Genomic DNA, 13,194 nt, shown 5'->3' on the forward strand with positions numbered 1-13,194 from the left:
GTTCTTAAATTGGGGTCTATGAACTTGTTTCTTAAATTATATTATTAACTATGGTTCAATATAATTACATTATCTGTAACCCTATGTATTTTATTGTAATCATTTAAAAACCTTACTGGAAGGGAGTAAGCATTTGTATAGTACCTACTATATGCCAGGCCCAGTGCAAAACAGTTTTTTAAAAACAAAACAAAACAAATATTTCCTTTGCTTCTTATAACAATTCTGCAAGATAAGTGCTATTATAGTTTTCACTGTTTTACATCAATAGCTCACCCAGAGTCATAGCAGATATTAGATCCTGGATTTGAACTTGGATCTAGGCCCAGCACTTTATCTATTATCTACCCACTAGTTGCTAAGTTTATTAGAGTGCCAAAGAGGCCCAAAATATATTAAAAGGTTAAGAATCTCTTCTCCATACCCTGTTATCTCCCCAAGTCCTTTCCAAAGCCCATAGGCCACTTATAGATCTGTTTACCCTTTACTGACAAAATTCATTTAAAATACCCATTTAACATGAATTTAGTGTGTTCCTTCCCAGAGCAAATAACCATGGAGACAGAAGAAGACCAAAGTTTGTCATGCTTTTATGAATTTACCATCTCCCAGTTGGGAAATGAGAGTCTCATAAGACAGTTTGTAAAATTTGTGTTCAGCCTATAGCTATACTCCAGCAAGGCTTACTGTAGAGTGAGGTCCAATACAAACACAAAGACCTTTCAGATATGAGCAAGTTTCTCACTGTGATAATGATTTTGGTGACTATCCTGGGGTCAAACCTATTAGGTTTTAGGATGATAGAGGGAATTTATATTTCTGAGTTGTATGTAACATTGCATGTTCTTCCTTCCTTTAGACATTATTTATAGAAAAGGAATCATAATAATTGCCTCAGGAATTCACTTAGGAGAAGACATTTAAGCTAAAGTCAGTGAAATAGGCCATTAGAAATTCAAAAACAATAGTCCATCTACATACCTATTAATATCTTTTTATCCCCTTAATAAGTTGCAGTTGATTGTCTAATAACTGGCTAATGTCCCAAGGGGATAATTGGAGTTTTCTGTTTTTCAGATTTTTTTAGCCAGTTTGGCTAAGATCATCAGGGAAAAATGCATTTTTGCATTTTTTAACATAATTGGGATTTTTAACATCTACACAGTGTTTTCATTTTATTTAGGAAGAAAAGTTTAATCCCAAGCAACATCATATATTCTCTTAGTAGGAATAAAGATGCTGTGAATTATTATTATTGATTGTTATTATAATAATCATTCTTAACTCATATGCCTGGGTAGATTTGGTGTGAGGGTCCTGGGATTAGGAAATGTGGTAATTAGCAACTAATCCCTCTGTCAGATACTCATACCTTTGTGAGGTACTTAGGCCATGTTACCACCATTACTAACCATTCAGACGTAGAAAAAGATACAATTCACCAAATGCTCCACCATGTATATGACAAAGGAGCAAAAGATAGCAAGATAAATAGTATAATAGGTAGAGATCTAGAGAGGATTTTATAGGCCACTTGGTCCAACCCTCAGTTTTATAAATGAATAATGAATTTGAAAATTTGTAAGACTTATATGAGTAATACTATTATCACCCTAGTGTAATAATAATATTATAAGGTAAATAATATTAATATTATATATATATGTATATATATATAAACACTAAAGTTAAAAGTGAAAACACTAAAAGTGAAATTTCCATATTTCAGAGCTATGATTTGAACCAAACATTTTCATCCCAAGCCCAGTTTTCACTCTGGTGTCCCATGTAGCTTGATTCTCTTTAAAGAAGTGGTAGGTCTGGGTTCAAATTCCATCTCTGCCACTTAGTAATTTTGTGGCATTGGTCAAGTCACTTAATCTCTCTGCACCTCAGTTTCCTCATCCATCAGCCAATGAGGGAACTGAACTAGATGACTTTTGTAATTTCGTTCAGCACTAGAACTCCCTGAACTCCATTTTTGCTAATAGGTTCCACTTCATTCTCACCATTTTTTACTACAAATAATACTAAGCAATGATGATCTTGTCCATCCCCAAAGCACAGAGGCTCATTAATTCTGCAATCATAAAAAGTCCTTGGTCCCAGTTTGTGTATAAGGGGAAACCACAAGAAACTAAGATGGCTTCAACATGGTTGAAGGTGATGGTCACCAATGATATATGAAAGCTTTTTTGGTAGTGGTAACAATTGGAAAAAAAATATGTCCATCATATATGTTTGGATGTAACAACTCATTAAGCTATCTGCTAAGTCTTGGCGGAAGAATTGCAGTCTGCATAAGTGGAGAGAGGGTTCATGCTGAGGAAATCAATTGAAGTCTTTGAAGTGCTATACTAAATTTGCACAGTACCTAACAATTTTCCACATCCGTTATCTCATTTGATCCTGTCATCTCTCCAAAAGCTATGACCGGATGTTCTACTTCTCTTGTAAGTAGAGAAACCAAATATCCCTCATGAGCTGGGCACATAGTTTAATTCAACATACATTTTAAAGCACTTGTTTTGTACTGTTCACTATTCTAGGCTCTGGCAATACAATGACAAAAACAAAATAATCCTTGTTCTCAAGAAACTTATATTCTACTGGGAGGATATAAGATGTGTCTAGAGAAATAAATAAATATATAGACATATAAAGTCATTGAGGAGGCAAGGAGGTTAATGACAAAAGAAAAGAGGTCCATGAATAACAAAACATTTAAAGCAACACTTTTTAATAGCAAAGGAAATAATAATTGTCCAATCATTGTGGAATAACTAAATAACTTGTGAGACATTAATGGAAAATACTGTGCTGTAAGAAATAATGAATATGGTAAATGTAGAGAAACTGGGCAGACCTATATGAAGTGATACAAAGTGAAGGAAGCCAAACCAGGAAAACATACATATATACATACATATATATGCACACATGTATGTATATGCATGCTTGCACACCACACACACACACACACGATGACTGCAACAATGGAAATGGAAAGAACAATAAAAAACTAAATGCTGCATCATTATAATGACCAAGCTTGGCTGTTAAAAAAAAAAAGATAAAAAAAGAAAGAAAGAATCCAGGAATCATGAGTGTGGAACACTGGATATAACATCAGACTTTTTCAATATTTTGGTTAGTTTTAGAGTACTTTCTTCCTTTTTAAAGTTCTCTAGTATAAGAAATGGTGCTCTGGAAAAAAGCAGGGGAGAAATACAGTGGGAAATGTAGATGATATAAAACATTCATAAAATGTATTTTTATAAAAGTAATTTCAAAGGGAGCACTAATAACTGAATATGATTGGAAAAGACCTCATGGAAAAAATATTCCTTGGGCTGAGCTTTAAATGGAATTTTGAGTTCACTTGTTGACCATCCACTATCAAAAAAAAAGAAAAAAGAATTCTAAGACTAAGAAGAAAAAGAGGAGTGGTATAAAATATCGTCTGTCTTCTTAAGCAGCTCATTGTTCTTCAAAAAATACAATTGATACTAATGAAAGACTTAGTGAGCATCTCCTGGCAAGATAATATATACATGTAAAGTCCAATTCCCAACTAGCTATGAAAAGACATCACCAACTGTGATTTTTTTTTTCAGTCACAACAGTTCATTATGATGATCTAGGAGCTGTTATCAGTATTTAAATTCAGGATTATACCAGGAACAGGAACTGTCTTCCATAGGAAATCAGCCGAGATCTAGGGTCTTAGCTCACTAGAATTCAATGTCTACCTTGGAGATTAAACTTTCATTTTTGAAAAAAGTAACCAAATTGTGTGAAGATCAAATGAAGCAATAAGTCCAAAGAAAGGCAGTGACTTTCATTTCATTTTTTCATTTCACAACAAGAAACTACGTTCCCATCTGTATAGGAAATTCCCAGGGAAAAACATCCTCTATTAATGTGGCTATACAACATAGAGAGGGTTATATAGTTCATACGTGTCAAAAGTAGGATTTGAACTTGAGTGATGACATCTGTAACCCACTGCACCACGACACCTCTCAAATCTAGTAATGTCAGGATATAATTTCTCAAATCATTTGGGGATAGGAAGCAAACCAGGACTACGACAGGCAGTTCTTCATCCCACCAAACATTACAATCCTGAAAATTCTCAGTTGATTTGTTCTTGTTTCAGGTCTATGGGCCACTCCTCAAGAGGTATGCTGAGTTGGAGGAGCAAATTGTCCTGCAGTCTCATGCACCGGCCAAGTGAGAAGTTGGAGCCTGCCTCCGAATTGTCATGAATTTTGAAAAGATGAATCAACATATTTTGAAATTTTCTGTGATTGCTCTGTTTCATCCTCAGGTTAACCAAGCATAATGAATAGGGGTCCAATTCAATAGTCTCCTCCAGGAAGCTCAGCACAAACACACTGGTCTACTTTGAGCCTCCTCTTACCTCCTACAACAAACTTGATTGGACATTGCTATAACCAGTTGTTTCAATGTTGCGTCTTGTCTCTCCAAATGGATTGTAATCATTTTAAAGAAAGGGACCACATTCCTTGTGTAAAATCACCCTGACCATGGTCTCACATTTTTGTGAGATTTTAATTAAACTTCCTGCTGAAGTGCAACATTTCCAAAACAATGTTCACAAGGAATTGTAACATGGTTTCACCTAAACTTTCACCAAAGTGGCTCACAGAGATAGGTAGAATGTATATATTACTTGTTTCCCATGTACTTTCAAACCTGATCACTCATTAATTATGATAATGAATTGAAACCAAAAATAAAAATAATTATGCAGCCTTTAAAGTTTGCCTAAAAATTCATATATTTTATCTCATTTGAGCTTCACAATAAGGGAAGTACTTCATCAGTAGGTATTAGTATGTCCATTTTATAGATGAAGAAACTGAGAATCAGTTAGCAAGTATTAGACAGGACTTGAATCTCGATCTTCTTCATTTTATTATGGCCAGCATGCCATGTTCTATACAAAATCTGGGTCACAGAAGTTATAAGCAAGGGTTAAATCGCTTATTGATACAGGCAATCAGTGAAGGTTCAAATAGCAGATAATGGGATGCAGGACCCAATAAGCAGTGGATGGGCACAAACCCACCTGAGTGATGGGCAGCCAGCAGAAATCTATGTAGGCAGATGTTATAGCATCTGGAAAGTCCAAGAAGGAGGAATTAAGAATCTTGTCTTTGTGAGACAGAGCAGGGTAAGTAGTGCTAGGGGAAATGGTAAAAGACAGAAAGTTGTCACTAGTGATTTTAATGCATTGATTGTTTTATAATGAAGAGACCACTAGATTTTGGAGTCAAAAGGCTTCAATTCATAGTCCAACTTTGCTGTTTATTGCCATGTAACCTTTTTTTTTTTTTTTTTTAAATAACTTTTTATTGACAGAACCCATGCCAGGGTAATTTTTTTACAACATTATCCCTTGCACTCAATTCTGTTCTGATTTTTCCCCTCCCTCCCTCCACCCCTCCCCCAGATAGCAAGCAGTCCTTTACATGTTAACTATGTCACAGTATATCCTAGATACAATATATGTGTGCAGAACCGAACAGTTCTCTTGTTGCACAGGGAGAATTGGATTCAGAAGGTAGAAATAACCCGGGAAGAAAAACAAAAATGCAAGCAGTTTATATTCATTTCTCAGTGTTTTTTCTTTGGGTGTAGCTGCTTCTGTCCATCCTTGATCACTTGAAACTGAATTAGCTCTCTTTATCGAAGAGATCCACTTCCATCAGAATACATCCTCATACAGTATCTTTGTTGAGGTATATAATGATCTCCTGGTTCTGCTCATTTCACTCAGCATCAGTTCATGTAAGTCTCGCCAATCCTCTCTGTATTCATCCTGCTGGTCATTTCTTACAGAACAATAATATTCCATAACATTCATATACCACAATTTACCCAATCATTCTTCAATTGATGGGCATCCATTCATTTTCCAGCTTCTAGCCACTACAAACAGGGCTACCACAAACATTTTGGCACATACAGGGCCTTTCCCTTCTTTAATATCTCTTTGGGGTATAAGCCCAATAGAAACACTGCTGGATCAAAGGGTATGCACAGTTTGATAACTTTTTGAGCATAGTTCCAAATTGCTCTCCAGAATGTATTGCCATGTAACCTTGAACAAGGCATATTTTCTCATTAAGTCTAGTTTCCTCATCTGTAAAAATAGGTGGAAGAGATTGGGCCCAATTAGAGGTGTCAAACCCAAAAGTCCATCAAAACTCTGCGTGGCCTGTAAAAATAGGTTGAAGAGATTGGGCCCAATTAGAGGTGTCAAACCCAAAAGTCCATCAAAACTCTGCGTGGCCTGCAAACAGAATAAGATGTAATTGGAAAATATTTAACAAAATAAATAAAAATACAATATAAAATTGATCCTATTAATTTGTGGTTTTCTAAGTCAACATGTGCCTAGAGGAATCCATTTCTATTTGTGTTTGTCATCCTTCGCCTGGGTGATTTCCATGATCTGTGACAGCTTTAGTATTCTGTGATGCTATAGGTACCATTTTAATAAGAACATTGGTGAAGGAACTTATAATCTTATGAATCACTCACCATTCTGCACACCTCCTCCTTCATTGTGGAGGAGCTGCCCACAGCCAAGGGCAATGGCACTGATAGCAGAGGCTGGGCAGAATGCCTGGTCAACCTCACATCTTTACTGTTCAACCAAGGCAACAACCGAATGTGCTGAGTGCCGAGCAATGGTCAAGTACTGAAGCATTTTTTTAAAAAAATGTGCCAAATACTGAACTTAACAAGTTTCAAAGCAGATAAGCATCAAGGTACCACCGTAACTGATATCTGTCCAGTACAAGAGTTTGTGGCTTTTTTTTTTTTTTTGCTGACCCAGAACCCTTTGGCAGTCCTGTGAAGTCCAGACACTCCTTTTTTTTTTTTTTTTTTAAATAACTTTTTATTGACAGAACCCATGCCAGGGTTATTTTTTACAGCATTATCCCAGAAGAATCACTTCTGTTCTGATTTTTTCCTTCCCTCCCTCCACCCCTTTCCCCAGATGGCAAGCAGTCCTTTACATGTTGAATAGGTTACAGTATATCCTGGATACAATATACGTATGCAGAACCGAACAGTTTTCTTGTTGCACAGGGAGAGTTGGATTCAGAAGGTATAAATAACCCGGGAAGAAAAACAAAAATGCAAGCAGTTTATATTCATTTCCCAGTGTTCTTTCTTTGGGTGTAGCTGCTTCTGTCCATCCTTGATCAATTGAAACTGAGTTAGCTCTCTTCATCGAACAGATCCACTTCCATCAGAATACATCCTCAAACAGTATCGTTGTTGAGGTATATAATGATCTCCTGGTTCTGCTTATTTCACTCAGCATCAGTTCATGTAAATCTCGCCAGTCCTCTCTGTATTCATCCTGCTGGTCATTTCTTACAGAACAATAATATTCCATAACATTCATATACCACAATTTACTCAACTATTCTCCAATTGATGGGCATCCATTCATTTTCCAGCATCTAACCACTACAAACAGGGCTGCCACAAACATTTTGGCACATACAGGTCCCTTTCCCTTCTTTAGTATCTCTTTGGGGTATAAGCCCAGTAGAAACACTGCTGGATCAAAGGGTATGCACAGTTTGATAACTTTTTGAGCATAGTTCCAAATTGCTCTGGAGAATGGCTGGATCTGTTCACAGTTCCACCAACAATGCATCAGTGTCCCAGTTTTCTCACATCCTCTCCAACATTCGTCATTATCTTTTCCTGTCATTTTAGCCAATCTGACAGGTGTGCAGTGGTATCTCAGAGTTGTCTTAATTTGTATTTCTCTGATTAATAATGATTTAGAGCATATTTTCATATGTCTATAAATAGTTTCAATTTCTTCATCTGAGAATTGTCTGTTCATATCCTTTGACCATTTATCAATTGGAGAATGGTTTGATTTCTTATAAATTAGAGTCAATTCTCTATATATTTTGGAGATGAGGCCTTTATCAGAACCTTTGACTGTAAAAATATTTTCCTAGTTTATTGTTTCCCTTCTAATCTTGTCTGCATTTGTTTTGTTTGTACAAAAACTTTTCAATTTCATATAATCAAAATTTTCTATTTTGTGGTCAATAGTGATCTCTAGTTCTTCTTTGGTCATAAATTTCTCCCTCTTCCACAGGCCAGACAATCCTTCTCATAATGATTAGTTAGTTACTACAATCCTAATAAGAGGAAATGCTAGCTTTCAGTTTGAGATTAATGAAAATAAAGATATAATATTTTTCCCATCCACATTCTTTTGATGAGATACTAAACCTAAGAGTCAGAAACCATGAACACAACATATCTATGATTATCTTCTATTTGATACAATGCATTTGAGAGAAGAGACAAAAACAACAACCTACAATAACATATCTGAGAAGTCTCCAAACTAAACCAATGTCTACATCATAAACTAGTACCATAGTATGTCACAGCCTACAGCAGACTGCCACTAGTTTGTGGAAGCCACTCTTGATAAAGGAAGGAGGGAAAAAGAGAAGATAAAATAGCTCGGAGGGGGAATGAAAGGGAAAAAAAAGACAGAGGGAAAAAAAGGAGGAGAGAAGGAAGGAAGAGGAATGTGAAAAGAGAGTAAGAGGGAGAAACTAATTTGCACTGAGTGAAAAGAGACATATCTGAGGCAATTATTTAAACGAGCAGAGCCCATTTATTGAAAGATAGTCAAAGGAACCTGAAAATTATATGAAGTGAATCTTTGGGTGCTGGCTATCACAATATTTCACTCTCTGTGTTCTAAAAGGAGAATATGCTGGGTCTGAAGTCAGAGGAGAAAAATCGGGATTATTTATGTCACTTTGGACAAAGTATCTTATTTCTTTGGGCCCCAGTTTCTTCCCTCTCAAAAATGAAACCTCTAAGATCTCTCCTGGATCCAATTATCTTATGTTTGAATTACATAATTATTAATTTCTAAATAATAAAGCAAACCTTCATATTTGCTATTGATGAAGAAAGACAAATCTTGAAAAAATCAGGGTACTCTGTCTTTTCCTTCTTCCTAGCCTGAAAGGCAATGATGCAAAGCCTCTCCATATTAGAAGAGGCCAGAGCTTCTTTGCTTTCCAGCTCAGGTTGGAGAAGGAAGCTCTGTGGTATTAATCAAATTGTCACTAATATATCAGGATCTTTTCTCTCTGGACTTATCTCTCTGTGGTTGAATGTGGGTTGAATGTGATATTGGCTAGAGACTTTAGCAGAAATGTATATTAATTCTAAGACTGTCTCATCAGCTTGATCCAGTGCAGAAGGCACTGAACCTGTGATGTCAAAGACCTTGGCTTAAAATCTTCCTTGTACATACACTGACAGTGTGATCCTGGGTAAGTCATTTGCCCAGATTATAGATTAAGAGCAAAAAGGGACCTTAGAAGTCATAAAATCAAAACCTTCATTTTGTAGATGTGGCAAAATGAAACATTAAGAGATATTCAATGATTTGCCTAGAGTCCCAAGAGGGAAGAAGTGTCTGTGATGGGTTTTTGACCTAGGTCTACTTGATTTCACCTTATTGCCACACCATGCTACCTTGGCCTTAGTGTCCTAGTTAGTAAAAAAAAAAAAAAAGAAAGAAAGAAAGAAAGAAAGAAAGAAAGAAAAAAGAAAAGAAAAAAAGGAGGGGGAAAAAGGTTGGGTGGAGGTACAAATAACATCATGTAGGATTGTGGCAAGGCTCAAAGCCTTTTTGTATAAAGCAACCACTCTCTAGTCCCAGTGGATTGACCCATTCCAGACTAACTTCTGTAAACCTTGAGTCCCAATTAATACTTTTAATCAATGCCGGGCAGAGCAAAAAATCTGGGCCAAAACTTAAGCAGCTGCATCTACACTTGCTTAATGGCAATTTCTACATAGCACCGTCCTCAGAAATAATCCTTCTGAGTGAGGTAGTGCAAATCCTTATCCCAATTTTATAATAGAGAAACCATAGTGAGGGGCAGAGCCAGAGAGATAGAGACTGTGACAGGGAGAGAGAAAAGGGAGACACACACACACACACACACACACACACACACAGAAATCGAGAAAGAGAAAAGACACACAGACAGAGACATATGTGTGTGTGTGTGTGACACATATACACATACACAGAGAGAGAGACACAGGGGAGACAGAGAGGAGAGAGGTGGAAGGGAGAAAGAGGGAAAGAGGAGAGAGATAAAGAGAGGGAAGAGAGACAGAAGGACAAAGAGAAGAAACACATACAAAGAGAAACAGACAGACAGACACATACACAGAGAGAGAGGAAAGACAGACTGAGAGGAGAGAGAGGTGGGGAGGAGAGAGAAAGGGAGAAAGGAGAGACAAAGACAAAGAGAGGAGAGACTGAGACAGAGGAGAGACATAGACAGACAGAAATGGAAGTGAAATAATTAGCCTTAGATCCTATGGCGTATAAGTAGCTAAACTGACTCTTGAACTCAGGTTTCGTGACCACTCTGTGCTGTGCCCGACTTGGCCAGTTAGGAAAGAAGTACAATTGTGGGGATTCATTATCAAAATAATGCTGGTTTACAGATTTCCATCTATAACAATGTCCAATCCTTAGTGATATTCACCTTGAAATTTGTTGAAGATTGTGTGAGCAAATGGCCATATAAGACTCCAGGGAGCTTGCAGCAGCACAGAAGCATCCAGGGTCAAATAAATGTTTGAGTGAGTGAGTGAGCCACTGAGTGCTTTTTCATGTTCAACTTTGTGTTTGATTTTTTATGCTCCTGGTGGCTCACTCTCTGGGAAAGGTGATCAAGAAGCTGTGGGTGAGTATACTTGGTCCCCCAGGTGTCTGAGTTGGGGGGGAGTTTCCGGTTTGGTTTTGTGCTCCTCTGAACTCTGACCTTTGACTATGCCAAAATAGGGAGTTTAAACAGTGATGAGATAATCTCAGTTTCATTTTTTAGCTGTCCATTTGAGTTTAATTGTTAAAAGAGGTAAGACCAGCAAGAAGCAACAGAATCTCTCTGTGTCTCTGTCTGTCTCTTTCTCTCTTTCTCTCTCTCTCTCTCTCTCTCTCTCTCTCTCTCTCTCTCTCTCTCTCTCTCTCTCCATCTGTCTGTCTCTGTCTCTGTCTCTGTCTCTCTCTCTCTTTTTCTCTCTCTCTCTTTCTCTCTCTCTCTCTCTCTCTCCATCTGTCTGTCTCTGTCTCTGTCTCTCTCTGTCTCTCTCTTTCTCTCTCTCTCTCTGTCTCTCTCTGTCTCTCTCTCTCTCTCTCTCTCTCTCTCTCACACACACACACACACACACACACACACACACACACGCACACAGAGCAGCTAAGAGAATTGCATTTTTCCAGTAGCATAGCTAGGATAGACACATTCATTTTGGCCCCTCCAAATACCAGGTTCATTCCCTTCTCCTTTGACTCTCTTACACTTTGCTTTCTAGTGGAGATAAGGGAAACTCTGGCTATGATGAGGTGATCCAGAGTTCATGTTCTGGAGGTGATCCTCTTTATGGCAGCACGGAGGGGTAGTGACGACCAAAAACCTATAAAGACCTTATTGATAAATTGGTGTACTTATAAGGTTCAACTGGATATGAAAGTGAAAAGAACAGTCAAGGGAGAACTGGTTAAAGTACCTCAAGGATGAAAATGAGATGTGTCTCATCCCTATTCAGAGCCTAACATGATATCTATATTCAAATATTTTAAGGTTTGTGACACGGAGGGATTGGGTTTATTCTGCATTCCCTTAGAGAACAGAATCAGGAGAAGTGCATGCAAGTTGCAACAAAGCAAACAAGCTTTGATGACAGGAAAATGTGTCCTAACAATCTGAACTGTATCAAAAGGTAGTAGGTGAATGCCCCTTCCTTGGAAGTCTTTTAAACAGAGGCTGAAAGCCACTATTTGTCAAGTATTTGATAGTAAGAGATTTCATTTCAGGTGTGTTCTGGACAAGATGATTATTAAGGTGGCTTCCATCTCTCAACCTTTATGATGAAAACTATAAGAGATGTGGTGCAACTCCCTCATTTTAAACATGAGCAAAACTGAGGCCAAGAGAGGTTGGAATTTGTCCAAGATCACACAGATAACAACGAAGATTCAAACCCAAACCTTCTAACTTCAAATTTAGTGTTTTATTGATACATGACCACTTCCACAATGAGTTATGCTACAACTATGTCAATAGGGCTACAAATACAGTGAGGGCCCTCTTGGGTGAGTAAGTTCTCTATCTGTTTCACAGAACCCATGGAACCTTCAGATGCCTGAGCAAGTTCAGAACCTTAGACAGCTCTTAATTAGTATCAACTAGCAGCAATAAATAGCACATATTTATATAATTTTATATAGTGTACAAGAACCCTTTTCTCCTCATACACCCAATGCACCCACAAGGATGTGGATGAGAAGTGAGATCATGATTTCTTCAGGATACCAGCACATCCTTTAGACAGTGATGTAGAGTTGTCAGATCCCATTTATAAAATGAGGGAGTTAGATAATATGATCTCGGAGTTCCTTCCAAACCTAATCCTGTGGAAACTATGAAAAGATGAGCCTGTGAGCTCAAGAAAATTCCATTTCTAATACAAAGAATAGGTGTCAAAGACAACTAGCAGAAAAGCAAAAGGCACAGAGACAAAAGCAGCAACAGTCACACCACTGAGAGTTGTCATCAGGTAGCAAATGACTGTCTTCCCCACCTTGGTCCAGCAGCCCCCAAGAACAACCAGAGACTCAAGGTTGGTAATGTGATCAAGTCACTTATCGCCACATTTGGGGGGGATGTTGAATTATTATTAGGAGGCATGATGGGCACCCTGATAATCAGGGAGTTCTTTGCCTATAGTACTATATTAAGTGTCTTTTCTCTCCTGTGTATATCAATAACTTTTCAAAAGCCTAATTTCTCAAATCTGTGTTCTCCAGGGGAGAGGAGTTATTTGGGTAGAATCTGAGGATAGTTGGAATGGACTGGAACACTAGCCTTATTCAAAGACAAAAAAATGAGAGGATTTTTTTAGCCTATTACTCCATCTAATTCAATACAGTTAAATTCAATAGGCATATATTAAAGTTTCACTATATGCTAGGCAGTAAGAAAACAATTAAAAAGCTGAAAAATAGTCCCAAGGGGCTTATAGTCTACTAGGATACAAGTTATACACACTTATGGGTGATATTGG

General features: G+C 37.5%; 1 protein-coding gene across 2 annotated transcripts in view; it reads left to right on the forward strand.

Moving 5' to 3' along the window:
• XYLB (xylulokinase) overlaps positions 1–6,393 on the forward strand; it is a 228,626-nt gene extending 222,233 nt beyond the window's left edge. For both annotated transcript variants that reach the window (XM_051983961.1, XM_051983972.1), the window contains one exon: positions 4,163–6,393. In XM_051983961.1, coding sequence (XP_051839921.1) covers positions 4,163–4,240 — 78 coding nt within the window. In that variant the 3' untranslated portion in view covers positions 4,241–6,393. The remainder of the gene's footprint in view (positions 1–4,162) is intronic.
• Positions 6,394–13,194: the final 6,801 nt, after the last annotated feature.

This window comes from Antechinus flavipes, chromosome 1 (assembly GCF_016432865.1).
Source record: "Antechinus flavipes isolate AdamAnt ecotype Samford, QLD, Australia chromosome 1, AdamAnt_v2, whole genome shotgun sequence".
NCBI lineage: Eukaryota > Metazoa > Chordata > Mammalia > Dasyuromorphia > Dasyuridae > Antechinus > Antechinus flavipes.